Source organism: Sciurus carolinensis, chromosome 15 (genome assembly GCF_902686445.1).
Source record: "Sciurus carolinensis chromosome 15, mSciCar1.2, whole genome shotgun sequence".
Taxonomy (NCBI): domain Eukaryota; kingdom Metazoa; phylum Chordata; class Mammalia; order Rodentia; family Sciuridae; genus Sciurus; species Sciurus carolinensis.
Genome location: NC_062227.1, coordinates 14,324,643 through 14,351,848, shown reverse-complemented (window position 1 = coordinate 14,351,848; position 27,206 = coordinate 14,324,643). Strand labels below are relative to the sequence as shown.

The 27,206-nt window shown below is 37.7% G+C and overlaps 1 protein-coding gene across 1 annotated transcript in view; it reads left to right on the top strand.

Annotated features, from left to right (window-relative positions):
- Positions 1–11,379: 11,379 nt before the first annotated feature.
- Sptlc1 (serine palmitoyltransferase long chain base subunit 1) overlaps positions 11,380–27,206 on the top strand; it is a 71,090-nt gene continuing 55,263 nt past the window's right edge. The window contains exons 1-3 of the mRNA XM_047526798.1: positions 11,380–11,559; positions 12,745–12,852; positions 13,677–13,771. Coding sequence (XP_047382754.1) covers positions 11,503–11,559; positions 12,745–12,852; positions 13,677–13,771 — 260 coding nt within the window. The 5' untranslated portion in view covers positions 11,380–11,502. The remainder of the gene's footprint in view (positions 11,560–12,744; positions 12,853–13,676; positions 13,772–27,206) is intronic.

Genomic DNA, 27,206 nt, shown 5'->3' with positions numbered 1-27,206 from the left:
AGACTTGATCAATCTGTAAAAACTGGAGACGGCTCGATTTAAGAGACAAGGTATTCCTGATTTTTATTTGCTTGTTTTGCAGTTTCTCCAGAAATGCAAGGCTTTTCTTGACTGAACAGTCTGTCCCACAGAAAGCAACACCTCCAAAAGGATTGTGCACTCAGACAGGTGGTTCTGGAATAAGCTCCCAGCGGAGAGAAGTGGAGGACAGGCTGAGTGAAAGAGGAAAGGAAGGGAAGTCAATACTTGAGTTTTGGTTTTCATTTTTTCAAGTTGAAAAGGGAGCAGGCAGTCCACCGGGTACCATTCTCTTGGGTGTCCTGGTTGCAGATGGACAAGCACCAGATGAGTACCAGCCCCATCCATCGCTGGCATTGGAGAGCCCCTGAGTCAGAAATGCAGGGGTGCCGTCACGATGCTGTCAGGGTGCCGGAGCAGAGCTGCTTGCTCAGGCTACTACTAGCATTCAAAGTGCCTAAAAATCTTGGGCAGCACCCCAGAGGGGCCCAGTGCCAACCTGACGTGCAGCAGGGCTGGGCTCATAGAAAAGTGCCAGTTTTGCTTTCTCAATACTCAAGTGGTTTTTATTTTCCTGGTTGGACCCTGGCTGATCCACTTTTAGAAGCGTTCCCATCAGGGAAATTTTCAACACAGCAGGCAGATCAATCCTAGAAAAATGCACATCAGACTGGCTTTGTGAAAGAAGAATGTCATTCCTCTGTTCAGAGACCCCAAGAGCCCTCACACCATTTGGGGAAAAGCAGGATCCTCAGGGTCACCCACAAGCCCGCAAAATGTGGTTTCCTGCTCACTCCTAACCTTACCCCCAACTCCACTCCCTCTAGTCCATTCTCACCCAGCACTGCTGAGCCTCCTCACTCTGCCTTACACATTTTGGGAATGTGCCAACCTCAGGGTCTTTGCATCACTATTCCTTCTACCTCGCAAAACCCATAAAAGATGAGAAATTCTTGTAGTATGCAGTACAAAAGGACAAAGAAAAGCAATAGATACCTGCAAAGCTAACTTAATCATTTCTATCCTGTCTTCAAATAAAGATCCAGCTTCTCAGAAAGCCTCCCCCATTTGTCCCATCCACAATCCCACACCCCTGCAATCCCACATCACTGCTTTATTTTCTCCCCTCTCTAGCATTTATCATGATCTAAAATACTCTACATTTTACTTATTTGTCTTCTTTCTGTCCAGTTGTTCCTCTAGTAGATCCATGAAGAAATATGTTTTTGATTGTGGTGTTCATTTATTTGTCCTGTAGACAAACTTACTCAGGAAATATTGGTTGGATGAGTGAATGAAGAGAAGTGGCCTTTGAAGGAAGAACTGGCTCTTACAAATAAGAGACACCAAGACATTTTCATAACAAAAATATAATACTCCAATAAAAAATTAGATAGTTAAATAACAGATTAAACATGACTAAAAAGTAAATTGTGGATGTTCTTGGAGTATTATGAATATTGGTGTTATGAACATTCTTGCAGGGTGTGGTGCAAAACAAGACAAGAAGAAGGGGAATGAGAGATGTGTAAGAGATTTGGAAGATCTGAAATTCACTAAACAGCAACAAAAGAAGAGATGAGAGGAAATATTCAAAGATAGCCCTCAGAGTAATTCAATGGAGGTGAAAGTTACATAAAAACTCCCACTGAAAGTACAAATCAGACACATTACAATAAAAAATAAATAACATAACTTAAAACTGAGGAAAGGATCTAAATAGACATTTCTTCAGAGAAAATATACAAATGGCCCACAAACACATGAAGATGCTCAACATCATCAGTTACAAGGGAAATGCAAATCAAAACCACAGGATGCCACCTCACACCCACCAGGATGGCTATGACCAATTAGACAGACATAAAAGATGTGATGAGGATGTACTTATGGACACAGGTAGGTTTATGTCATTCACACGCCCTGCAAAGATTATTCTAGGAAGTTACTTTAGAGATTGTTAACTGTGCTAACTCGATAAAGCTAAGTGTTTAACAAACTGTCAACTATTTAACAAAACGTTTAACTTACTGTGCTCAAGATCTTTCATACCATGGGGGTTGAAGGCTTGGTTGTGAAGAGCATTATTTCAATGCATGGCCCTAATGTATTGACTGAGGTGAAACACATGATATGTTCACCTTACATACACTGATGGGAATGTAAAATGGCCCAGCAGCTTTGAAAAATAGTTTGGCATTCCTCAAAATGCTAAATATAGAGTTACCATATAATCCAGAAATTCCACTCTTAGGTATAGAGCCAAGAGAAATAAAAACAGATGTCCACACAAAAACTTGTACATGAATGTTCGTAACATTAGTCATAATACTCCAAAAGTGGAAACAACCCAAATGTCTCAATAAATCATGACTATAATTACTTCTGGAAGATGGCCAAGAAATCTAAATATTTAGCTTTCCTTCCTTTATCGTAAAGGAAGACAAAGGAAATGGTGATTGAGAATGTGTTGAATGAGCCAAATGAATTGTTGAACTGCTGTATCCACAAAACTGAAGTGTATTAAAACAATATGGTGCATGATAGCCAAGGGGAGGAAGTAACCTAGATGTCCATCAACAGATGAATGAATAAAGAAAATGTGGTATATGCATCTAATGGAATTCAGCCTTAAAAAAGAAGGAAATCTTGTCATATGCTATGACATATTTGAGACTTGAGGACATTATGCTAAGTGAAATAAGTCAATTTTAAAAGATAGATACAACGTGATTCCACTTGTATGAGGTGTTTAAAATAGTCAAACTTCTAAAAACAATGTAGAATGGTGGTCACCAGAGATTGGGAGGAGGTGTTAAAGGGGATGTGTCCAATGGTTAGAGAGTTTAGTTTGCAAGATCAAAACGTTCTAGAGACCTGCTGCATGATAATGTATTACTACTACTGAACTTTCACTCAAAAATTATAAAGATACTGAATTTTATGTCATGCATTCAATGATTATGGTAAAAAAAAACATAAACCAGTACATTGAAAACTACTCATCTAAGATTGTTCAAAAAATACCATATACTGATAGATTATAAACAATAAAAATTTATTTCTCAAAGCTCTGGAGACTGGACAGTTCAAGATCAAAGCACCAGCACATTTGGTGCCTGGCGAGAACCCACTTCCAGGTTCATAGACAGCACCTTCTTGCTGTTATTGTATGGTAGAAGAGGTGCAGGAGCTCATGGGACTTTTTTATAGAAGTATTAATCCATTCATGAGGGCTCCACTCTCATGATCTCATGACCTCCCAAAGTCACGACATCCCAATCCCTAACAATACCTATCACAGTCCATTTTCTGCTGATACAGCAGAATACCACAAACTGGGTAATTTATTTAAAAAGAAAGAAAGAAAAAAGAACTTTATTTCTCATAGTTCTGAAGGTTGGGAAGTCCAATAACAAGGTGCCAGGAAATGGTGAGGACTCTCTTCGTGCATGATAACATGGTGGAGGGCATCACATGGTGAGAGAGCACACAAGAAAGAGCTGGCCTGTATAACGAAGCCCCTCCCATGACAACTAACCCACTCCCACCACGACCCATTCATAAGGATGGTGCCCTCATGGCCTAATCATTTCTTAAAAGTCCCACCTCTTGACATTAATCACAATGGCAATTAAACTTCAACAGGAGTTTTGGAGGGGATATTCAAACCACAGTGTCATCACATTCAAACCATAGCAGATGATTTTTTTAACACATGAATTTCAGGGGACACAAACATTTAATCCATGGCACCTCTTATCCCACAAAGGACTAGTATCTAGAATGTGGAAGGAACTTTCAAAACTGAAAAGTAAAGTGCAAATAATCCAATTGGAAAGTGGGCAAAAAGTCACATATAGACAATTTACCAAAGGAGATACATAGATATTTATCATGTTTATTTGGTGACAAATAAGCATATGGAAAGGTTTTAGCATTACTAACCAAGAAAAAATTAATATCAAAATTTCAATGAGATATAATTACACACCTATCAGAATAGCCAAAGTAAAAAAAAAAATCTTGATAAACCCTGGTGAGGATGCAGAAAAACGAGATCACATCTGTTGCTGGAGTGAATGAAAATGATACAACTACTCTGGAAACAAGTTTGGTCATTTTTTAGTAAAACTGCCACATGACTGTGAGCAAGTATCTCAAATAAATGCAAATTCATGTTCACACAAAAAATCTATACACAAATGTTCAGAGCGACTTTATTCATAATAGCCTAGAGGTGGAAATATACAAATGTCCTTCAACATGTGAACAGCTAAACAAATTGTGGTATAGCCATCCTACAGAACACTCCTCATCAGTAAAAAGGCACAAACTACCCATACATGCAACCTCCTGATCAATCTCCAGGGAGTTTGAGTCAATCTCAAAAGGTCTCCTATTGTATGATTCCATTTTATAATATTCTAGAACCCCAGTATTATAGAAATGAGTAACATATTAACAGGTGTCAGGCACAGGTCTAGGGAGTGGGAGAGGAAGATAAGTAGGTATAGCTATTTTAAAAAGCAATATGAGATCCTTGAGGAATTTGATTTGTATCTTGATTGTATCTATATCCTGGTTTTAATATTGCCTTTAGTTTTGCAAGATGTTAACACTGGGGAAAACTGGACACTGACAATATTGATGGCAAAGAGTATACGGGATACTTCTTTATTCTTACTTTGGTATAGGTAGAAACAAACAGATTAATGCAATCACACAGCAACTCCTAATATAAACCCTAAGATTTGTTTTCCCAGAAGCAGAACATGAAATAAGAATTTCTATGAAAGGGATTTATTAGTGAACACTGTAGGAAAAAATGAGAGAAGAGTAAGGAAAGAAGATCATAGTGGGCCGAGAGATGGACTCCAAAAAGACATGTGCACATCCTAATCCCTGTGTGATGATTAATTTTATATGTAAACTTGATTGGGATAAGGCATGCCCAGACAGCTGGTAAGACATTATTTGTAAGTGTGACTCTGAGGATGTTTCCAGAAGAAATTTGTATTTGAATCGAGAGACTGAATAAAGCAGATAATCCTCACCAATGTAGGTGGGTATTGTCTAATCTGTTGAAGGATTTTCAAGTTTTCCACCTTGCAGATGGTAATTATGAAATTTGTTGGCTTATAAAATCATGTGAGCCAAATCTGGCAATAAATCTTCTATGTGTCAACTATCTATCATCTATCTATCTATTCGTCCATCCCTCCATCATATTGATTGTTTCTCTGACGAACCCTGACCAACAAATCCTAGATCATGTGAATGTGACCTTATTTGGAAAAAAGGTTGTAACGAATGTAATTAATGATCTCAAGATGAAATAATTCTGGATTATCAAGGTGAGCCTTAAATCCAATGAGAAATGTCCTTATAAGAGACACAGAGAGAAGACACAAAGAAAGATAAAACCATGTAAAGATTAATGTACATGTTGGCATGGTGTAGCCACAATCCCAGGAAAGCCTGGAGCCACCAAAATCTGAAAGATCCAAGGAAAGATTCTCCTCTAGAGCCTTCACAGGGAGTATGACTTTGCCAACACCTTGAAGGTGGATTCTGCTCTCCAAAACTATGAGAAAATACATTTATCCTGTTTTAAGCCACCCAATTTATGGTTATTTGATATAGCATCTCTAGAAAACTACCTAAAGAATTGGAATTGGGTAATTGGTAGAGATTTGGAAGAATTCTGAAGGGCTTGGAAGAAAACTTCACAGACTTTTGTGAAGATATTATGAGTAGAAATATGGATTTTAAAGGTGATTTGCGGGGCTGAGCATATGGTTCAGTGGTAGAGCTCTTGTCTAGCATGTGTGAGGCCCTGGGTTCAATACTCTATACTATACACACCACACAAAAATGGTGATTCTGGTGAGGGCACAGAAGAAAGTGTAGATTTTGGTTGAGAAAGTTTCTTTCATCTTAGATAATGTACATTGTACCATGTGTAAAATATTAGTAGAAATATGGAGATTATGGTGTTCCTGTTGAAAATTCAGAAGTAAATGTGGAAAATGTTATTGAAAGAAGAGACTTGTGAAATAGTGGCAAAGAATATGTGTCCTGTACTATGTGGAAAGCAGAACTTTGAAGCAATGAATTCGATATTTAGCTGAGATTTCTAAGCGAAGTGTTGAAAGCGTGGCCTGGTTTCTTCTTGCTGCAAGGAGATGTTAAACACAAAAGAACAGCACTTGATGATTTGGGAATTTTGTGGCTGAGCCACATTGTAGAGTACTAAAATTAGTAAAACTGCTGCTGGAAAAGTCTGATATGGAGAAAGGGCTGAGGTGTGCTTAGATGATTTTTTTTCCCCTATGGAGATCTGGTAGGTGACAGATGGATCCACTAAATCATCTCAGAAGAGTCAGAAAATATATATATTATTATCAGGAAAAGATATGTAGGGAACACTTTTATCTAATAACATGGGTCTTCTGACATACATGGAGGACCTACAAGGTTTTTGAGATGGTCGTATCAGTAGAAACTGTCAGATTGACCTGAAGGGTCTGAGATAGGACAAAGTGAAAGAGGGCTGTCAGATTCCTAAAATTCTATAAGCCAAAAGTGAACTGATAGAGCTACTCAGCTATAAACATTTGATGTCCTTCAAATGAAAGGAAGAATGACTATGGGTAAAGTCATGGGCCTGAGGGGAAAGGCAGGAAGTGCAGGAGCAGAGACCTACTGAGCTGTTCTGGGCACTGAAGCCACTGGCCCATGTGCTGTTAGGGTTTGGATGTGAGGTGTCCTCCAAAAGCCCACATGTGAGACAATGCAAGGAGGTTCAGAGGAGAAATGATTGGATTGTAAAAGTCTTAACCCAATTAGTGATTTAATCCCCTGATAGGGATTGACTGAGTAGTAACTGAAGTGGTAGGGTGTGGCTGGAGGAGGTGGGAATCGGGGCATGGCTTTGGGTATAAATTTTATATTTGGAGAGTGGAGACTCTCTCTCTGCTTCCTGATGATGGGAGCTGCTTCCCTCTGCCACATGCTTCTGCCATGATGTTCAGTCTCACCACAAGCCCTAAGGAATGGAGCCAGCTGTGTGGATTGAGACCTCTGAAACCGTGAGCCCTCAAATAAACTCTTCCTTCTCTAAAATTGTGTTGGTCAGATTCTTTTAGTCACAACAGTGAAAAAGCTGACTAAAACAGACACTAAGGTTTGTTCTCAGGCTTTGAACCAAAGTGAAATTTGCCTTGCTGTATTTCTAACTTGCTTGGGACTGAATCTATTTTTTCCATTTTCTCCCCTTTGGAATTGGAATGTCTATCATACACCTGTTCCATCACTGTATCTGGAAAGCAGATAAATTGTTCTCTAGTTTCACAGGTAAATAGATGAAAAAAAGTTTTGCCCTGTAAGGATCATACCCTCTATCTGATTTCAATTACGTAGATGAGAGTTGAGTTTTTTGGGCTGTTAGGTTATTACATATAAGATAGACATGAATTTGGAAGGTCACGGGTTGAATGGTGGCAAAAGACGTGTCTATGTCTTAGTCCTAGGAACCTGCAGTAGTGGCTCTATTCAGAAAGAGGTTCTTTGCAGAGATAATTAAGTTAAGGTTCTGACTGGAAGAGTCAAGGAAAATTCTTCCCCAGAAACTCTGGTAGGAGCGCAGCCTTGTTAATACCCTGATTTTTGATATCTGGCCTCTAGAAACGTGAGAGAATACCCTGATTTTTGATATCTGGCCTCTAGAAACGTGAGAGAATAAATATCTATTGTGCCAAGGCGCCCAGTTTATGATCATTTGTCATGGCAACCCTAAGAAATCTAATGAAGAGGCCAAGAAAGTGTAAAAAGTCAAGCAAAGTCCCATGGGTATCTGCTCCATTTATCTACAATAGCAAAACAATTCCAAAACAATGGCTGAAGACAATAGCAATGATTTATTTTGCTCACAAATTGGGGTGTTGTCTGAATTTAGCAGGACATACTTCACTCAGGCTCCCTCTTCTGATTGTAATCAAATACCTGCCTGGCACCTGGACTGGTAAGACCCCCCTACCCCCAGCACCAAAGGACTGGAAGAGCTACACCCCTTGTGTGTTTCTTTCTCCCTCTATGTGTGTTCACATGATCTCTTTACATGGCAGGTGAATTCTATTTTAGAAGTCTTCCAGAACATAGGCCCAGCCACAAGGGATGGGCAGCACAGAGACTCCCCCTCTTAATGACTAATATGAAAGAACTTGACAACAATACCATTGACTCAGAACTTCACCGGAGTTGATGAAGTTTGCCCCAGATCATGATATTTACCTCATAGAAACAATCTCTATCTGTCCTCCATACTGTTAAGTACTGCCCAAAAGAAAATAAGATCTCAGATATTTCCAATTCCCCAATGAAACTAAATATAGAAATGCAAGAGAGGCCTGTTGGAACAAAAGTAGCTGGGGGAGGTAGGATATCAGGAGATGTGGGCAGAGCACTGATATTATGGGCTGCAAAGTGCCAAATGAGTGTGAAAGTATAATTCACCGACTGGTTCACTTCAAAGCACTGGGGAAAGTTGGGATTACACAAATAAGTGGAACTGGCATATCTATTATTCCTTCAGGGAAAAAAAAAAAACTAAGACCCAAACCTCTCATAAAACAGAAATATAATTTTCAGTGTAAAGAGATAACTGTAAACAACATCAAACTAGACAAAGCACAGCTGTGATGAAGGCCTTTCCAAACAAGATACAAACCCAGAGGCAATAAAGGAACAGACTGACACATTATATAAGATTTAAATGTAGGTATAATAAAAGACAACAAGAACAACTAGATAGAAAGAGGGCAGGGCTGGGGTTGTAGCTCAGTGGTAGAGCACTTGCCTAGCACATGTGAGGCACTAGGTTGGATCCTCAGCACCACATTAAAAAAAATAATAAATGTATTGTGTCCATCTACAACTAAAAAAAATTAAAGATACAAGCAAAATAATTCCCACATAGGAAATTGAAAAATAGGATATTCAGAACTTTTGTTCCTTCAAACCCACAAAAAAATTAAAAAATAACCAAGTAGGAAAATGCACAAAGAATTTGAAATATTGGTTTACAGAAGGTCTACTAATTCCAATAAATGTCAAGAGTTGCTCAACCTCAAGAGTAACAACAAATGGAAAATAAAGCTCATGGAGGTATCATTGAAGCTCCATTAAATTGGCCAAAAATATATTTTTAAAGATAGATAATACCCATCATGAGCTTGAGCATGAATACATTTCAAACAATTCTGGAGAGAGTATGGCAGCACTTACCAAAATCAGTAGCATTTTCTGACTAAATTTTCACCTTAAGGAAGCTAGTCAGAAATACTCTGCAATGCACACAAAGATAAATGCACATGGAATATTGCTATTTATGGCAGCATTGTTTGTAATAGGGGAAAAACTGGAAACAACTTAAGAATTCACCAATAGGGAAATGTTTGAATAAACTGGACCAAGGAATATGCATAAGAAATTATTCCAATAAATCATTTACCGCAATTAAAAATAACAGGAGTTAGATGAAATCTTAAGGTGGTTTTAAATTGCATTTCTCTAATTACTAAAGATTATGAGCACTTTTTCATATATTTGTTGATCACCTATATATCTTCTTCTGTGAAGTATCTGCCCAGTTCCTTAGTCCATTTATTGATTGGGTTCTTTGTATTTTTGGTGTAAAGTTTTGTAAGTTCTTTATAAATTTTGCAGAGTAGTGCTCTGTCTGAAGTGTGTGTGGAAAAGATTTTCTTCCACTCTATAGGCTCTCTTTTCACATTATTGATTGTTTCCTTTGCTGAGAAAAAGCTTTTTAGTTTGAATCCATCCCATTTACTGATTCTTGCTTTGATTTCTTACACTCTGGGTGTCTTTTTAAGGAAGTCAGGTCCTCAGCCAACATGATGAAGATTCGAGCCTACTTTTTCCTCTATTTGGTGAAGGGTCTCAGGTCTAATTCCTAGATCCTTGATACATTTTGAGTTGAGTTTTGTACAGAGTGAAAGATAGGATTTAATTTAATTTTATTGCATATGGATTTCAAGTTTTGCCAGCACCATTTGTTGAAGAGGCTATCTTTTCTCCATTGCATGTTTTTTGGCACCTTTGTCTAGTATGAGATAACCCTAAGATTTCATCTAACTCCAATTAGAATGGCTATTATCAAAAACACAAGCAATAATAAGTGTTGGTGTGAATGTGGTGAAAAAGGTACACTCATAGGTTGCAAATTGGTGCAGCCATTCCGGAAAGCAGTATGGAAATTCCTCAAAAAACTTGGAATGGACCCACCATTTGACCCAGCTATCCCACTCCTCCCCTTACACCCAACAGACTTAAAATCAGCATACTTCAGTGATTCAGCCACATCAATGTTCATAGCTGCTCAATCACAATAGGTAGATTGTGGAAACAACCTAGATCCCTTCAACTGATGAATGGATACAGAAACTGTGGTATATCTACACAATGGAATATTATTTAGTCATAAAAGATGAATAAAATTATGGCATTTGCAGGTAAACAGATGGAGTTGGAGAATATCATGTTAAGTGAAATAAACCAAGTCCAAAAAACCAAAGGCTGAATTTTTCTCTGATAAGTGGATGATGATACATAATGGGGGCCGGGGCAAGAGAAGATTGGAGAAACTTTGGATGGTGTAGAGGAAAATGGGGCGGGGAGGGGTGGGGGAAGGAATGATAGTAGACTGAGACATACAGTATTACCCTATGTATATGTATGATTACAAGATGTTGTGAATCTACATTGTGTACAACCATAGAAATGAAAAGTTGTATCCCATTTGTGTATAATAAATCAAAATGCAGTCTGTAAAAATAAAAATTAAAAAAAATCAAAAAAAAGCAGGAGAAAAGTAAACTGTAGGAAGATATTGTCCTATGAGCAGAATTACATTTAAGAAATCCAATCCATTATGTGCACGTGCATGCTCTTGGCATTCATTCAAAGAATCTGAAAGTCCCATATCAAACTCGTTTGGGAATTAATACCCTCAAAACGTTAGACCATGAGTGAAAGTTTTTGTATAGATTTCTGGGGTTTTTAAAAAATGATGACGCATTCCCGAAAACTTACGTAATTTAAAACTAAAGAGAATGCTGCGATCTCTCTCTGACTGTCAAGGGCAAGGGTGGTTCATTATTATTTTCTGGGCAGTGAATCCACTGCTGCTCCCACTCCAAGCTCAAGGTTTGGGAGGAACTTACCCGCCGCTTCGCCCCGCCCTCACCCATCCAAACCCCTCCCTCCTCCTCAGGCTCCTCCCCCTCCCGCCGGAGGCCCCTCTTCCTCCGCCCGCACCCCATCCTTTCGCTCCCCGCAGGCCTCCCTCGGCTCTGTGCGCAGCGCCAGGCGGTGCGGGGCGCAAGGACGTCACTAGGCCGCGACGCGCACTGTTTGACATACTTGTGACCCGCCTTCCGGAAGGAAGCTCAGCGGCTGACCATGGCGACCGCCGCGGAGCAGTGGGTCCTGGTGGAGATGGTACAGGCTCTCTATGAGGTGGGCTCCGCGGCCCGGGAGGCCCACGAACACCCCGGCCTTGGGGAGGGTGAGACGGCGCGTGTGGATCTGTGGTCGGAGGCCTCGACTGGGCTGACCCACGTCCCGACTTGGCGTTCCTGGCTGAAAGGGCTCCCGGAGTTCCCAGTCCCAGCTGCCGCGCGTAGGGTGTGGGGAGGGACCCGCCAGGGCGCGGACCCAAGGTCTGGATTTGAGCCGCACCTTTCCGGGTCCTTGGGGGCGCGGGAAAGGAGAACGCGCGAGGCGGCCCAAGGGAAACAAGGGGAGAGTTAGGACTAATGGATGAACCGAGTTGGTGAAAGTAAGAGTGGAAAATCACTGTCCGTGGGGGTCCGAGGGAAATGAAGTGCTTGAAAGTGTGGAGCACTTAACAGCAGAAAGCATTGTAAAAATTGGAGCCTGTTTTTGTCAGGGCCGGGAGGATGGATTAGAAAATAAGCATTATTTATGCATTGACTTGAAAGTTTATATATGAATTTCTCAGCAGTTTTCCAGTCTCCAAATTCTGGTGTATTTGTTCTTTAAATTATGTTGAATCATTGTCACTTTCTGTCTAATGCTTGAAGATAATTTGCTTAAATTTCTAAATGCCTTTTTTGAAATGATTTTTTCCAGTAACAACCCACTAAAGTATAGAACCCCATAACTAACTGATTGAGGGTTTAGTTAATATCTGGAATGTTCCACAGGAAAGTCAGCCTGGCCTGAAAATATACAGTGAAACAGAAGAACTGAGATAGATTATGGCAACTGGTTTCCACATAACTATTAGTTTCTCTTGGGGTAGATAGATGGAGGTGATAAAAGGCTTATTAAGCTGTGAAATGTTTTGTTAGTCATTTCCTACCAGTAAAAATTTAAATTAACCTGAAGGGTCTGATAGTTTGTAGTGTTTTTAATATTGGGGTTATGTGTCAGATTTTTAAAGTTTCATTTTTATTCGTAAAGAGATTTGAAAAATTGAAGCATTAGAGGTTTTTCATGGGGAGGAGAAATTGTCTACTGTTAGAAATTCGAAAAGGAAATTGATAGATGTTAAAAGACCTTTGAATTATGTTTTAAGAAGAAATAGATTAAAGTTCAAGAGAGGCAGTATGCTAAATGTTATGTACAGACTGTTGAAGTGTACATTGTATTTATTTTGTTTTTATTTTATACTCCTAGGCCCCTGCTTATCATCTCATTTTGGAAGGAATTCTAATACTCTGGATAATCAGACTTCTTTTCTCCAAAACTTACAAATTACAAGAACGATCTGATCTTACAATCAAGGTAAGAAATTAAATCTCTGGGGTATGATTGTAATTGGTACATCTGTCTAAAAAGGAATTGTGGTGATTCATCTACACAGGATATGTTAAAATGTTCTCTGAAATGTAAGGAAGTTAAGATGATTGAAAGATCATCATAGGCAAAATATTGGGAAAGCTTGGAATAAAGTCAGATTCCAATGGAATGTCACGTTGTAGTCCTGTATTTCCTGGGAGAAGGCAGTAGTCTGAAAACTATTGGATTTTAAGCTGAACTATTTCTGAACCCTGGGAGAAAGTTCTGCCTGTGATCTTCACAAAGAAGAGTCAGAGTTAAAATCCTACCTACCCCAATCTTGATGTGTTGTGTATGTTAAAGGAGAAAAAAAATCCTGATCATAGAAATGAAATTTTCTTAAATGTCAGTCATACATAGGAAGGAGTTAGGGCAAATACACAAAACTCAAAAATGATTCTGTTTTCATTCTATAGATAGGTAGGGTATTTCTAATAGGGTGTTCTTTATGATTTCCATTAAACCCATAGTTTGGTGGGGGAGGGTTTGTTTGTTGATATTGGTGATTGTACCAATGGGTTTTTAACCATTGAGCCACATCCCTAGCTCTTTTTACTTTTTCATTTTGAGGCAGCCTTGCCAAATTGCTCAGGGCCTCACTAGGTTGCTAAGGCTGGTCTCAAACTTGTAATCCTCCTGCTCAGCCTCCAGAATCACTGCAAAGAACAGCTGTGGTCTCCAGAGCCTGGCTACAACCCATAGTTTAGAGATTGCTGAAGACTATGAAATGGCTAGCACTGTGCTGTGTTGTAACCCATTTTCTCCTGTAGGAAAAGGAAGAATTGATTGAAGAGTGGCAACCAGAACCTCTTGTTTCTCCTGTTTCAAAAGACCATCCTGCCCTCAACTACAACATTGTTTCAGGGTAAATTGGTTTTGAAGAACTTGAATTTGGTTTCTCTAGTTACATTTGCTGAAGTGCATACTCTTAAATGTATGACTGAATAAAACATTAGAAATTTCTGGAGTAAATAACTGCTTTAGTTTCTGTAGAAAATTTCTGATTTTAGATCTATCATAGGTTACCCTCACAACTCTAGATATTAATAGTATTCAGACACTTTTGTTTCTTTTGATTCATTAACTATAGATTTCAGCTATTTTCCCCAGAATATGAAGTAGGAAACTTTAGCTATTTATGCCACTCCCCTCTCCTAGCTTCCAGTGTCTGATCTATTTTTATTTAGTTCTACTATTGCTTATCTTTATTGTATTTTTTTTTTTAATCAGGAAATATTTTCAGGCTGGGGATATAGCTCAGTGGTAAAGTACTTGCCTAGCATGTCGAGGTCCTGGATTTAATCCCTAGTATCACAAGAAAAAAGAGAGAAAACAGGGAAAGAGGGAGGAAAAGAAAAGAAAGAAGAAAAGAAGTACTTTAATATACAGAAAATATCAGATACCTATATACCCACCATTAATATTTTCTATCTTTATTTCAAATATATTTTTAGAAAGAAAGAAAACATTACAAATTCAGCTTGGGGAAATCCCATCTTGAGACCACTGTCTCAAAGGTGGTGGACATGCTTTGTTGCATTTTTACAATTTTACCATCTATGCTTGTGACCATGTAAAAGTTTAGCATTCTATTCAAAAATGTTATGCAAGGTATTCTCCTGAGTGAGTTTTGCTTCTGATCTAATCTAGGAGAGGCTTTTAGTTTTTACTTCTGTGGATTCTAGTTTAGTTCAGTTTGTTTTTAGTCTAGTTTAGTTCAGTTTGTTTATTTCCTGTTTTTGAGATGCATCGTACTCTGTTGGTCCTTAAACTGATGAGTTCAGCATCCTCATGCCTCAGCCTCCCAGATAGCTAGGACTAAAGGCATGTGCCACCTTGCCTGGCTTGTTCTTTAGTCTTATAAAAGCTTTACATATTCTAAAACCACACTTACCAATCTTATCTCATAGCTTGGTCTTTTAAAGTCCTAAAGAAACGCTGTTCTAACTCTAAAGGTCTAATTTGTTTTTCATGTGATAGTGGTCCCAGCATTATTAGTTGAATAGTCCATTCTTTACCTACGGATTATAAATTTTACTTCCTTGTATATGAAGTTCCCTTATTAGGGATCTTAGTTTTATTTCTATTTTTCAGTATATTTGTCTTTTTGGTGCCAGAGCCTCATTCAGAAATACCAATCACTGAGCTACATCCCCAACCTTTTTTTCATTTGAGACAGGGTCTTGATTAAATTACCCAAGCTGGCCTCTAGGTTGTAATCCTCCTGCCTTAGCCTCCTGAGTAGCTGGAATTACTAACTTGTACTATCACGTCTGGCTGTCAAGGGTTTTCTTTCATCTTTTATTCTTCACTGGAGTTTAAGTTTAGCTGATTGAATTTGATTTTTAAAAATGTATTTGAGGTGTTTTATTAGAAATTCTTGAATTATGGGTTGATTTGATATCTTGCTGATAGTAAATCTCACCACCCATGTGCATGATTTGTCATTTATATACTATGATTTTCTTCATAAAGACTTTCTTTGTCTTTCTTTGCTTCTACTTTTACTTTCAGATATTTGTAGTTCACATGCAATAAGAAAAAATATAGAGAGATCCTTGTGTTAGTAAGTTTTTCATTACCGTGACAGAATTTCTCTGATAAATACTTTAAAAGGAGGAAAAATTTATTTTGATTCATGTTTCATAGACTATGTCCGTGGTTACTTGGCCACCTTGCCTTGGTCCTGTGATGAGTATATTGTAGTAGAGAGCTCATGGTGGAGAAGGCTGCTCACCAGTGGGGCTCGGAAACAGAAGAGAGAAAGAAACCAGTGTCCCAGTTTCTTTCAAGGGTACATACGCAGTGACCTAACTTCTTCCACTAAGCCCTGCTTTCTAAAGGTTCTGTCACTTAGTGTGGGACCACATGCTGACAACCAAGCCTTTAGCATATGTGCTTTTGAGGTGCATTTAAGATCCAAACTACCTCACCCTTGTACCCTTTGCCCAGTTTCCCTCAATAGTGATGTCTTGCATAACTGCAGTAGAATACCACACCCAGGAACTGACATTGCATGTTACTCAGTAGATTCATCTCTAGGTACCCAGGAGTTTTCCTTTGTATCATGAGTAGCATCTTTTTCCTGTTTCTTTCTTAATGCATTAGCTAAGACTCTTAATAGTCATGCTGAATAGGAGTGGTGACAGTAGTATTCTTGTCCTGTGCCTGATGCTAAAACATAATCTATATCAAGTTATATATATTCCTTTCTTTTCCTAGTTTGCTAGGGAAGTTTATTAACTCATTAAATTTTATCAGCTATTTTCTTGCTATCTATTCAGATGAGCATGACTTCTCCTCTCATGAGCTATTAAGTTTACTGTTAAGTTCTCTTAACTTGTCATGCATATCCATTATTTAAACTTTTTTTAAAGAGGAAAACGGCAGTCTACCATTCTGCTTCACACCCCAGATTCCTACTTCTAGAAGGAATCACTTTCTATTTCTTCAGCTTTTTCTTGTATTTACCTCATTTTTCTAAGGAATTTGCTCATGCTGTTATTTCATGTTCTGTTTTTTTCTTTTATACCCATATTTATTATGTCCATTAACTGTGGGAGAGAAAGACTGGTTGTATAAAAACAGATTACTCTCCCCAGGCCTTTGTGTGGAAGAGAAAAAGGCAGCCTTCCTCTAGCAAGTACAGCAGTGGCCTTGGTTGTGGCGCAGTTCCCTGGGCGCCCTCAGCAGGTCGCCTGTTGCTCAGCTATACCCAGCAGCCACACACCCGACTTTTCCCTGGCAGAGTTCAGTTTTTAGTGTTTACATTTTTTTAATTTGTTCTAATTAGTTGTACATGACAGCAGAATGCATTTATACATTTTGATAGATCATACATAGAGTGTAATCTTCATTTTTCTGATTATACATATTGCAGGATCACATCGGTCATGCAATTGTGTTTATATTTTTATGACTACAGTAATATCATTCATTAGTAGGCCATTGTTATGTGACTGCATTTTTCTTTTTGTATACTTTGTTTTCCTTGTGTCAATCATTTCCTTGCTCACTTGTCTGGTTTTTTTATTATCTCTTAATTCATCTTCATTTTCCTCTAGTTGTCTAAATCTCCATTCAGAATGTTCACACACATTAGTTATCTCTTGGTTCGTTTTCTTTTTTCTTCCCAGAATACTCTTATCCTGCTCCAGTCCTGATTGTTTGTCCCGGGAACCTCAGGTCTCTGTTATCCCAGACTTTCTTCCTTTCTCCTGCATTGGCTGTTTGCTCTGTCTTCGGTTTTCACTCTTACATTAGTAGAATGTAGATAGATTCCTGGAAGGGTCTATGGAATATGAATTTTATACATTTTAAAATTGTTTTTTATTTTGCCTTTTTATACAATACAGATGGTTTTATCAGTTTTCAATGATTGTTAAAACACCTCAATTTCTGTGTTCCTTAGCATCCTTTCTTTTTAGTATGCAGAATATTTTGTAATCATAGTTATTATGTGAATTATTTGCAAAAACTACAAGAAAAAAATTGAAGGTTTTTTTGTTTATTGGTAAATCATGTCTTGCTTTTCAATTTTTGTGATAACTACATTCAATACTGACTTGACACAAAAATAAGTAAATTTTCTTTTCTTGAATTATTTTCTTTAGATAACAGCCTTATTGAGATAACCACATACCATAAAATTCTTATTTGGAGTATATGATTAAGTGGTTTGGGAGGATAGTTGGTCTTTTTGTTTGGCTGGTTGGTTGTATGGTACTGGGAATTGAACCAGGGTCACTCTGCCATTGAGCTGCATCCCCAGCCCTTTTGATTTTTTTGCTTTGAGACAGAATCTTGCTAAGTTGCCCATGCTGGCCTCAAACTTGTGATCCTCCTACCTCACCCTCCTGGGAGTAGGTGGAATTACCCAGCTCAGTTAGATGTTTTTTAATATATTCACAGAGTTATGTAACTCTCATCACTTCTAATTCCAGAACATTTTCATCACTTCCACAGAAATCCACAAACTACTAACAGTCACTCTCCAATCCTTCCTATCCTTCCCTCCATACCCAATCCTGGCAATCTTTCTGTATTATTTATTCTGGATATTCATATGAAAGGAATCATACATATGTGACATTTTCTGTCTAGCTCATTTTACTTATGTTTTCAAAGTTTATACTGTTTTGTAGCATGTATCAGGCTTCATTCATTTTATGACTAATGTTCTGTCATGTAGATCTAACCCTTTCTTTATACATTCATCGTCGATGGCATTTGGGTGGTTTCCCCTTGAGAGTTAACGAAAGGAGAAAAAATATATATATGTATATAAATAACCCTATGAATTTGTATACACATTTTAGTAAGTATAAAGGTTTTAATTCTTTTGGATATATATCTGGGTCATATGATAACTCCATTTAACATCTGAGTAACCACCAAACTGTTTTCCAAAGTGAATGTAGACGTGTTTCCAGTTTCTCTACTCTTTGCCAACACTTCTTATTATCTGTCTTTTTTCATTATAGCCTTGCTAGTAAGTGCAGATTTAATTGCATTCCATGATAACTAAATGATGTTGAGAATCTTTTCGTTTGCTGTTTGGCCATTTGTATATCTTTGGAGAAATATCTCTTTAAATTACTTGCCCATTTCTTAATGGGCTGTCTTTCTATCATTAAGTTATATATATTTTGGTTACCAGTGTCTTACAAGATACATAATTTACAATTACTTTTTCCCATTCTGTGAGGGTTTTATTTCACTTCTTTGATAGTGTTCTTTGAAGCACAAAATTTTTTAATTTTAATAAAGTCCATTTTTTGCCTTCTGTTGCTTATGCTTTTGGTCATATCTAAATAAGAAAACTTCTGTGTTTATATTTCATAATCCAAGTTTATGAAGATTGACTCCTTACTTTCCTTCTAAGAATATATAGCTTCCCCCTTACTTTAGAGTCATTTTGAGTTAATTTTTACATACTGTGTGGGCTTAGGTTCTAACTTCATTCTTTTATAGATGGACATGGCAGTTATCCTAGTGCTATTTGTTGAAAAGACAATTCTTTCCCCTATTGAATTAGCTTGTTGAAAATCAATTGGCCATTAATGTAAGGATTATGTGTTTTCAGGACTTAGACACTGAAATGCTCATTGGAAATCCTGTGTAAATGGTCCAGCCCTCTTTAATTTTTTTCAGTATAATTGGCATTTAATTGACCAAAAAAAAAGGTGTATATTCAAGATGTACAGTGTGATAAGTCGATATACATATACCTTTGAAATGATCACCACAATTAATTGACGCATCCATCACCACACTTAGTTTCCGTTTGCCTGTGCTCCTGGGCCTGTGTGTGTGGTAAGGGCTTCTTGAGTCAACTTCACTGCAGGCTGATCAGACAAGGACCTGTCTATTGAGAAGATCCCAAACTTAGTATTTATGGTTTTTATTCCGTTGGCTGTAAGTTTCCCAACAGGGGACTACTCCTGTGTGCTGCTTTGAGGTTATAAAGTAGTTTCCAACATTTGGGAGCTGAATAGGAGGAAGGAGGCTCACTGTTCATTGTGTAACTTTTACACTTCACTTTGGCCCTCACTTGTCCTTAGAACTTTTCGTACAGTCCAAGGCCAGTCTTTCTTCGGGGTGGAAGAGAGGACCTAAGGAAATGACTGCTCCATTGAAGAATCCCATTTAGTTTGGCACCCAAGCTCAGAACTGTTTTTCACAATTGCGTCTTTGGTTTTCACTGCCAGCCTCAGCTTAGCTTTCTCTTGCTTCTGGTTGACTTATCAAATACAACATGTCAGTTTGCTTTCCAGTTTCCAACATTTTGTCATCTCTTGTCCTGGTCTGGATAAGTTTTAGACCTCTTAAACTCTGGGCATTAAAGGTATCAGAGATTGAAGTGGTTTTTGTGTACCTGGTGTTAAGTGTAGGAAGAAACATAAAAGCAAGGTAAACAGAAAGAGAGACTTGCATGGTTGTGTGCTTTTTGTGTTCCTTTCCTCTGACTTCTGCTGTGTACCTCTACCATATTTTACTTAGCCCTTTGCCCTGTGGTGGATACCTAAGCTGCTTCTTACTGCTATTAGAAATCCTGTGATTGATAGTCCCTGTAGACCTATGTTAAAGTTTCTCTGGGGCTAGAGTCCAGGATGAAGAACAGAGAAATGCCTACCTAATGTCCTCATAGGACTTTTCTGCATCATTATCTTCCCCTGAGGTAGGGATTTTTTCATTCACATCCCTCTTCAGCAATATTGTATTTTTTATGTTGCTCTTAACAGTTTGAGCCTGTGAGCATCATTCATCAACATATTAGCTTGCTTGAGTTTTCCTTTTCTGTGAATGCCTCTTCATATCCTTATCTTTTTGTCATTGTTGTTGTTCTTTTTAGATCTACTGACAGAATGTATTTACATATTATGCATACATGGAGTATAACTTACTCTACTTAGGATCCCATTCTTGTGGTGTACATGATGTGGAGTTTCACTTGTCTTATATTCATATGTGAACAAAGGAAAGTTACGTCTTATTTATTTTATTATCTTTCCTAATCCCCTTTACTCTCTCTTCCCTTCATTCCCTTTTTATCTAATCCAATGAACTTTTGTTCTTCCCTCCCTCTCCCCTTATTGTGCGTTAGTATTGCATATCAGAGAGAACATCTGGCATTGGTTTTTGGCATTGGCTTATTTCACTTAGCATGATAGTCTCCAGTTGCATCCATTTACCAGCAAATGCCATAATTTCATTCTTCATGGCTAAGTAATGTTCTGTGTTGTGTATACATTCCACATTTCTTGATCCATTCATCTGTTGAACAGTACCTAGAATGGTACCATAGCTTAACTATAGTGAATTGAGCTCCTACAAACATTGATGTTACCACATCCCTATAGTAGGGTGATTTTTAAGCCCTTGAATATACACCGAGGAGTAGGATAACTGAGTCAAATGGTGGTTCCATTCCAAGTTTTCTGAAGAATCTCCATACTGCTTTCCAGAGTAGTTGCACCAGTTTGCAGTCACACAGTAGTGTATGAGTGTACCATTTCCTCCACATCTTCGCCAACATTTATTGTTACTTGTATTCTTTAATTGCCCTTCTGACTGGAGTGAGGTAGAATCTCAGTATAGTTTTAATTTGCATTTCTCTAATTGCTAGAGATGTTGAACTTTTCATATCTTTGTTGACCATTCACATTTCTTCTTTGGTGAAGTGCTGTTCAGTTCCTTTGTCCATTTATTGATTGGGTTATGTTTTTTTTTTGAGTTCTTTGGTATCCTGGAGATTAATGCTCTATCTGAGGTACATGTGGCAACGATTTTCTCCAGTTTGGAGGCTCTCTCTTCACACTCTTGTTTCCTTTGCTGTGAAGAAGCTTTTTAGTTTGATGCCATCCATTGATTAATTATTGATTTTACTTCTTTGCTTTAGGAGTCTGGTTGAAGAATTCAATTCCTAAGCTGACATGATGGAAAGTTGGACCTACATTTTCTTCTAGTAGGTGCAGGGTCTCAAATCTAATGTCTTCACCCACTTTGAGTTGAATTTTGTGCAGGGTGAGAGAGGGGTTCAGTTTCATTCTGCTACATATGGATTTCCAGTTTTTCCAGCACCATTTGTTGAAGAGGCTATCCTTTCTCTAATGTATAATTTTGGCACCTTTGTCCAGTATGAGATAACTATATTTATATGGGTTTGTCTCTCTGTCTTCTACTCAGTTCCACTGGTCTTCATGTCTGTTTTTTGGTGCCAATACCATGCTGATTTGTTCCTATAGCTCTGTAGTATAATTTAAGGTTTGATATGATGCCTCTTGCTTTGCTTTTCTCATTAAGGGTTGCTTCAGCTATTCTGGGCCTCTTGTTTTTCCAGATGCGTGTCATGAAGAACGTATTGGAATTTTAATGGTAATTGTATTAAATCTGTATAGTGCTTTTGGTAGTATGGCCATTTTGACGATATTAATTCTGCCTGTCCAAGAACATGAGCAATGTTTCCATCTTCTAAGGTCTTCTTCAACTTCTTTCTTTAGCGTCTGTAGTTTTCATTGTGAAAGTCTTTCACCTCTTTTCTTAGATTGATTCCCTTGATTAAGATCCTTTATACCTATTTCTCCTTCAGTTAATTCATCTCTGGTATACAGGAACACAGTTGATTTGTGCATTTTAATTTATATCCTGCTACTTTGCTGAATTTATTATGAGTTCTAGAAATTTTCTGGTGGAGCTTTTTGGGTCTTCTAAATATAGGATTATGTCGTTGGCAAATAGGGATAGTTTCAGCTCTTTTCCTAATCATATCCCTTTTATTTCATTCTTTTACCTAATTGCTCTGGCTAGAGATTAGAGGACTATTTGAAGAGGGAGTGGTAAAAGAGGGTATCCTTGTCTCGTTCCAGTTTTTAGAGGGAATGCTTTCAGTTTTCTCCATTTAGATTGTTGACCTTGGGCTTATCATATGTAGCTTTTACAATGTTGAGGTATGATTCTTTTGTTCCTATTTTTTCTAGTGTTTTAATCATGAATGGATCTAGAGATCCATCTACAGATAGAATCTGCATCTACAGATAATCATGTGAGTCTTTAAGTCTGTTGATGTGATGAATTTCATTTATTGATTTCCATATGTTGAACAACCTTGCCCACTGGGTCATGGAATTGTTTTAATATGTTTTCATATGTGATTTGCCAGTATTTTATTAAGAATTTTTGCATCTATGTTCATCAGGAATATATGTCTGAAGTTTTTCTTTCCTTGATGTGTCTTTGTCTGGTTTAATGTCAGGGAGGTACCATCTTCGTAGAATGAGGTTAGAAGGCTTCCTCCTTTTCTATTTCATGGAATAATTTGAGGAGGATTGGGTTAGTTCTTCTTTAAAGGTCAGGTAGAATTTGGTTGAGAATCTATTTGGTTCTGGTCCTTTCTTTGTTGGTAGGCTTTTGAGGGTGTCTTCAATTTCATTGCTTGAAATTCATCTGTTTAAATTTTCTATATCCTCCTGATTTAGTTTGGGTAGCACATATGTCTCTAGAATTTATTGATGTCTTCAAGATTTTCTTTTTATTGGAGTATAAATTTTCAAAATAGTTTCAGATTATCATCTCATTTTAGTAGTATCTATCATGATACTCCTTTTTCATCATGAATTTTAGTAATTTGAGTTTTCTGTCTTCACTAGCTTGACTAAGGGTTTATTTATTTTTCAAAGAACCAACTTTTTGTTTCATTGATTATTTGAATTGTTTTTGTTTGTTTCAATTTCATTGATTTTTGGCTCTCATTTTAATTATTTCCTGTCTTGGCTGCTTTTGGTGTTGATTTGTTCTTCTTTTCCTAGGGCTTTGAGGTATAATGCTAGTGGGGTTTTTTTTTTTGTTTGTTTGTTTGTTTTTGTGACTTTCTGTTCTTTTAATGAGTGAAACTTAATGCAATTTACTTTCCTCCTAGCACTGCCTTCATAGTGTCCCAGAGATTTTGATAAGTTGTGTCACTATCTCTTAACCTCTAAGAATTTTTTATTTCATCCTTGATCTTTTTTGCTCTCCATTATCATTCAGTAGCTTATTATTTAGTCTCCAGGTGTTAAAGTACCTTTTATTTTTTATTGTTGATTTCTAATTTCTTTCCATTATGATCTGCAAGGTACTATCTTTACTTTTTGTATTTGCTAAGAGTTGCTTTGTGGCCTAAGATATGGTCTATTTTAGAGAAGGACCCTTGTGCTACTGAGGATAGTGTTTTCAGTCATTGATGGATGAAATATTCTATATGTGTCTGTTGAGTCTAAATGATTAATTGTATTTTTTAGTTCCAAAACTTCTCTATCCAGTGATGAGAGAGTCATGTTAAGTCACCCAGTCTTATTGTGTGGTAGTCTGCTTGATACTTGAAAATTGAGAAGGATTTGTTTGATGTATGTAGATACTCCACTGTTCAGGGTATAAATATTTACAATCGTTATATCTTGTTGATGTATAATTCCCTTAAGCAGTTTGAAATGACATTCTTGGTCCCTTCTGATTAACTTTGGCTTGTAGTCTACTTTTCTGATGTGAGGATAGAAACCCCTGCTTGTTTATGAGACCTGTGTGAATGATACGTTTTTTCCCATTCTTTTACCTTCAGTCTGTGCATTTCTTTGCCTAAGAGATCAGTCTCTTGGAGACAGTATATTGTTGGGTCTTGGTTTTTAATCCACTTTGCCAGTCTGTCTTGCTTGGTGAGTTTACACCATTTACGTTCAGTGTTATTACTGAGAAATTATTTTTGTTCCTTGTCATTTTGATTATTTCTGGTTTTTATTTTGAACTACTTTCTCCTTTGATTGACTCTTCTTTTAGTGTAGTTCCTCCCTTTGCTGGTTTTCACTTTCCTTTTTCATTTCTTCTTCTTGAACTATCTTATTGAGTATTTTTGTTGTATAGGCTTTCTTGTGAGTTCTTTTAACTTTTGTTAATTGTGGAAGGTTTTTAATTTATCATCAATTCTGAAGCTTAATTTTGCTGGGTATAGTGTTCTTGGTTGGCATCCATTTTCTTTCAGAGCTTGGTATATTATTCTAAGACTCCTAGCTTTGAGGGTAATGGTTGTAAAATAAACTGAGATCTGGATTTCTTTCCCTCTAAATTTGACTTGTCATTTTTCTCTGGCAGCCCTTAAAATTCTATCCTTATTCTGTATATTGGGCATTTTCATAATAATGTGCCATGTAATGTGCCTGTTGTAATTTTGTGTATTTGTAGTCCTGTAACCTCCTGTATTAGATTTTCCATTTCATTCTTAAGGTTTGAAATTTTCTGATTTTATTTCATTGAAAAGATGGTACATTCTTTTGGTTTGTATCTCCGAGCCTTCATCTGTCCTAATAAATCTTAAATTTGGTCTTTTTACGTCATCCCATATTTCTCAGATGTTCTGTTCATTGTCTCTTAACATCTTTTCTCCATTGTCAACTTATTTCAATACTATATATTTTTTCTTCATTGCCTCAAACTGTCTTCCAAGTGGTCTAGTGTGTTGGTGATGCTTTCCATTGAATTTTTAATTTGGTTTAATTATTCCTATATTTGAGGATTTCTGACTGATTTTTCTCCAGATTTCTGTTTCCTTATTGATAAGATCTTTCGCTTCTTATATCTTGTCTCCATTTTCACTCCTTACGTCATCCTTTACCTCGCAGATCAGTTTAACCATGAATATTCTAAACTCCTTCTCTGACATTTCCTCCACTATGGTATCAGTGGATTCTGCTATTGAACTATCTTGGTTTGTTTGGGGCAGTTTGTTCCCTAACTTTTTCATGTTGTTTGTCTGTCTATTCATCTGACGGTATGAGTCTAAGGCTGTAGAGTTTCTACCCTTTGGACTTATAGTGTTCCTTGAAGGCTTTCAGTACCTCACTGTTTATGGGGAGACAAATAATAACAATTACCAAAACAGATAATATACAACATTAAACCAAATAATTCCTGCTATGACATATACAGTGCTTATTGTCACAATAACAAAATGATTTGGTCACTTATTGCCCACAGTAATAGCAGTAAGTTTGCAAAAGGGTTACAATTTCAAATGGTGGACAGGGAGAGAATAGAAATGATGTAGGATGTGATGATTATGGGGGAGAAGGAGGAAAGAAAATAGAAGTAAAAAATTCAAGAAAGAGTGAAAAGGATAACTATAGAATTTGGTTCTTAGCAGAAGAAAAGAGGAGAAACAGGTAATTGAGAAATATAAAGTAAAAATTTTTTTAATTAAAAATAAAAAGAATTCAAAACAAATATCCTAGTCAAACATCATAGTCCTCAAGTACTGAACAATGAAAAATAACTGGCTTTTAAAATACTAGAATAAGAATGAAAAACAAATATGAATATGTATAAGTGTCCATGAACCATTCAGGTCACAATTAAACAGAGAAAAGAAAAATTAAAATTGAAAAAAAAAGATCTTGATCAAAAGTTAAAATGTTGTTTCCTTTGGAATTCAGATGATTCTCATCTTCTCTTCTCAGCAGTGTTAGGTGGTTTGGCCTCTAGTGTGATGCTTGCTCCACCCTCAGGGTGGGGTTGCTAGAGTTTAAGAGGAAATCCCATAGGTGGAACTCCTGGAGGCAGGGTTTAGGCTTAGGTAGTCTACCTTTATGTTGAATGACGATTGGTCTGAAGATTTTAAATCTGTGTACCTCCAGGGCCTAGCAGTTGCTGTCCACACTGGAAGACTTTACTCTAGGAATCTTCCCTGGGTTCTACTAGTGCAGTGGAGGCACTAATTATTAATCCACTCCATCACCTGCAGACCCCACGTTTCCTAGTCTCTTGGGTTCAGTCTCCAAACTCAATCTCTCCTACCCCTGCCCTTTGAATTCCTGGCCAGGTGCTGGTTTCCACAATCAGTATTCCCCTGTGTAAACCCCTCTTCACATTTGATCACTTAGGCACTCTGTGTTGTGCAGTGTGGGTTTGCCAGGCCTCTATTTCCGACCAAACTTGGGTTTGCCAGGAATTGGTTCCCCCAACTGCCAGACCCTAAGCTGCAAAATGGTTCCTTCCCCTGTCCTGCACAGGCAACCCAGAGAGATTCAGTTTCTTTCTGAAACAAGGAAAGTTGTGTAGCACACCTTTCAGTTTAGTCGGGCAGTACCCAGACATACCTCAGCCCTCCTAAAAATGTGGGTTCCTTTAATTCCCTTTTCTCTCCACTTTGCTCATGGAGGAATCACTCTGTCTGGTGCCTCTAGCTGCAGCAGCAGTAGATATCCAACCTCCTGAGTCCCCAATCTGCTTTCCCAGTAAAATCCCCCTTTTTATATTTTTTTTCATCCACTTTGCTGAGAAGCTGCCTGTCTGCTTTCTTGGTTTCGCACCGTGGAGCAGCCAGGATAGTGACTTTCTCTATTCTGCCACCTTGAAAAACGGATTTGCCTCTTCATCTTTTACCTATTTTTTCTGCCGGTTTCCCCAGTTGGTTAGCAGACATTCCATATGTATATAGATTTTATTAGTTTTTGATGTAGTACTCTTTATTACATTGGTTCTAAGATGTTTTGATTTTTCCCCTTATTTTGAGCTCTCAGTTGCTGAGAGTCATTGATGAGTCATTGTCAGTCAGAGACATTTGTGATGAGGTTGTCATTGCATGTGTCTTGGCTGTCCTTACTGTCAGTGCTACAATGAAGTCACATGAACTGCCAGTCAGTAAGGCAACCTATGGCAGGAGAAATGGCCTGACAACACTAAGCAGATGAAGAGAAGATGCTGTGACTAAAACATGGCTTAAACATCAGTTTGTCAGACTACCTGTTGCCTTTGGACAGTAGTAACTATCTTTC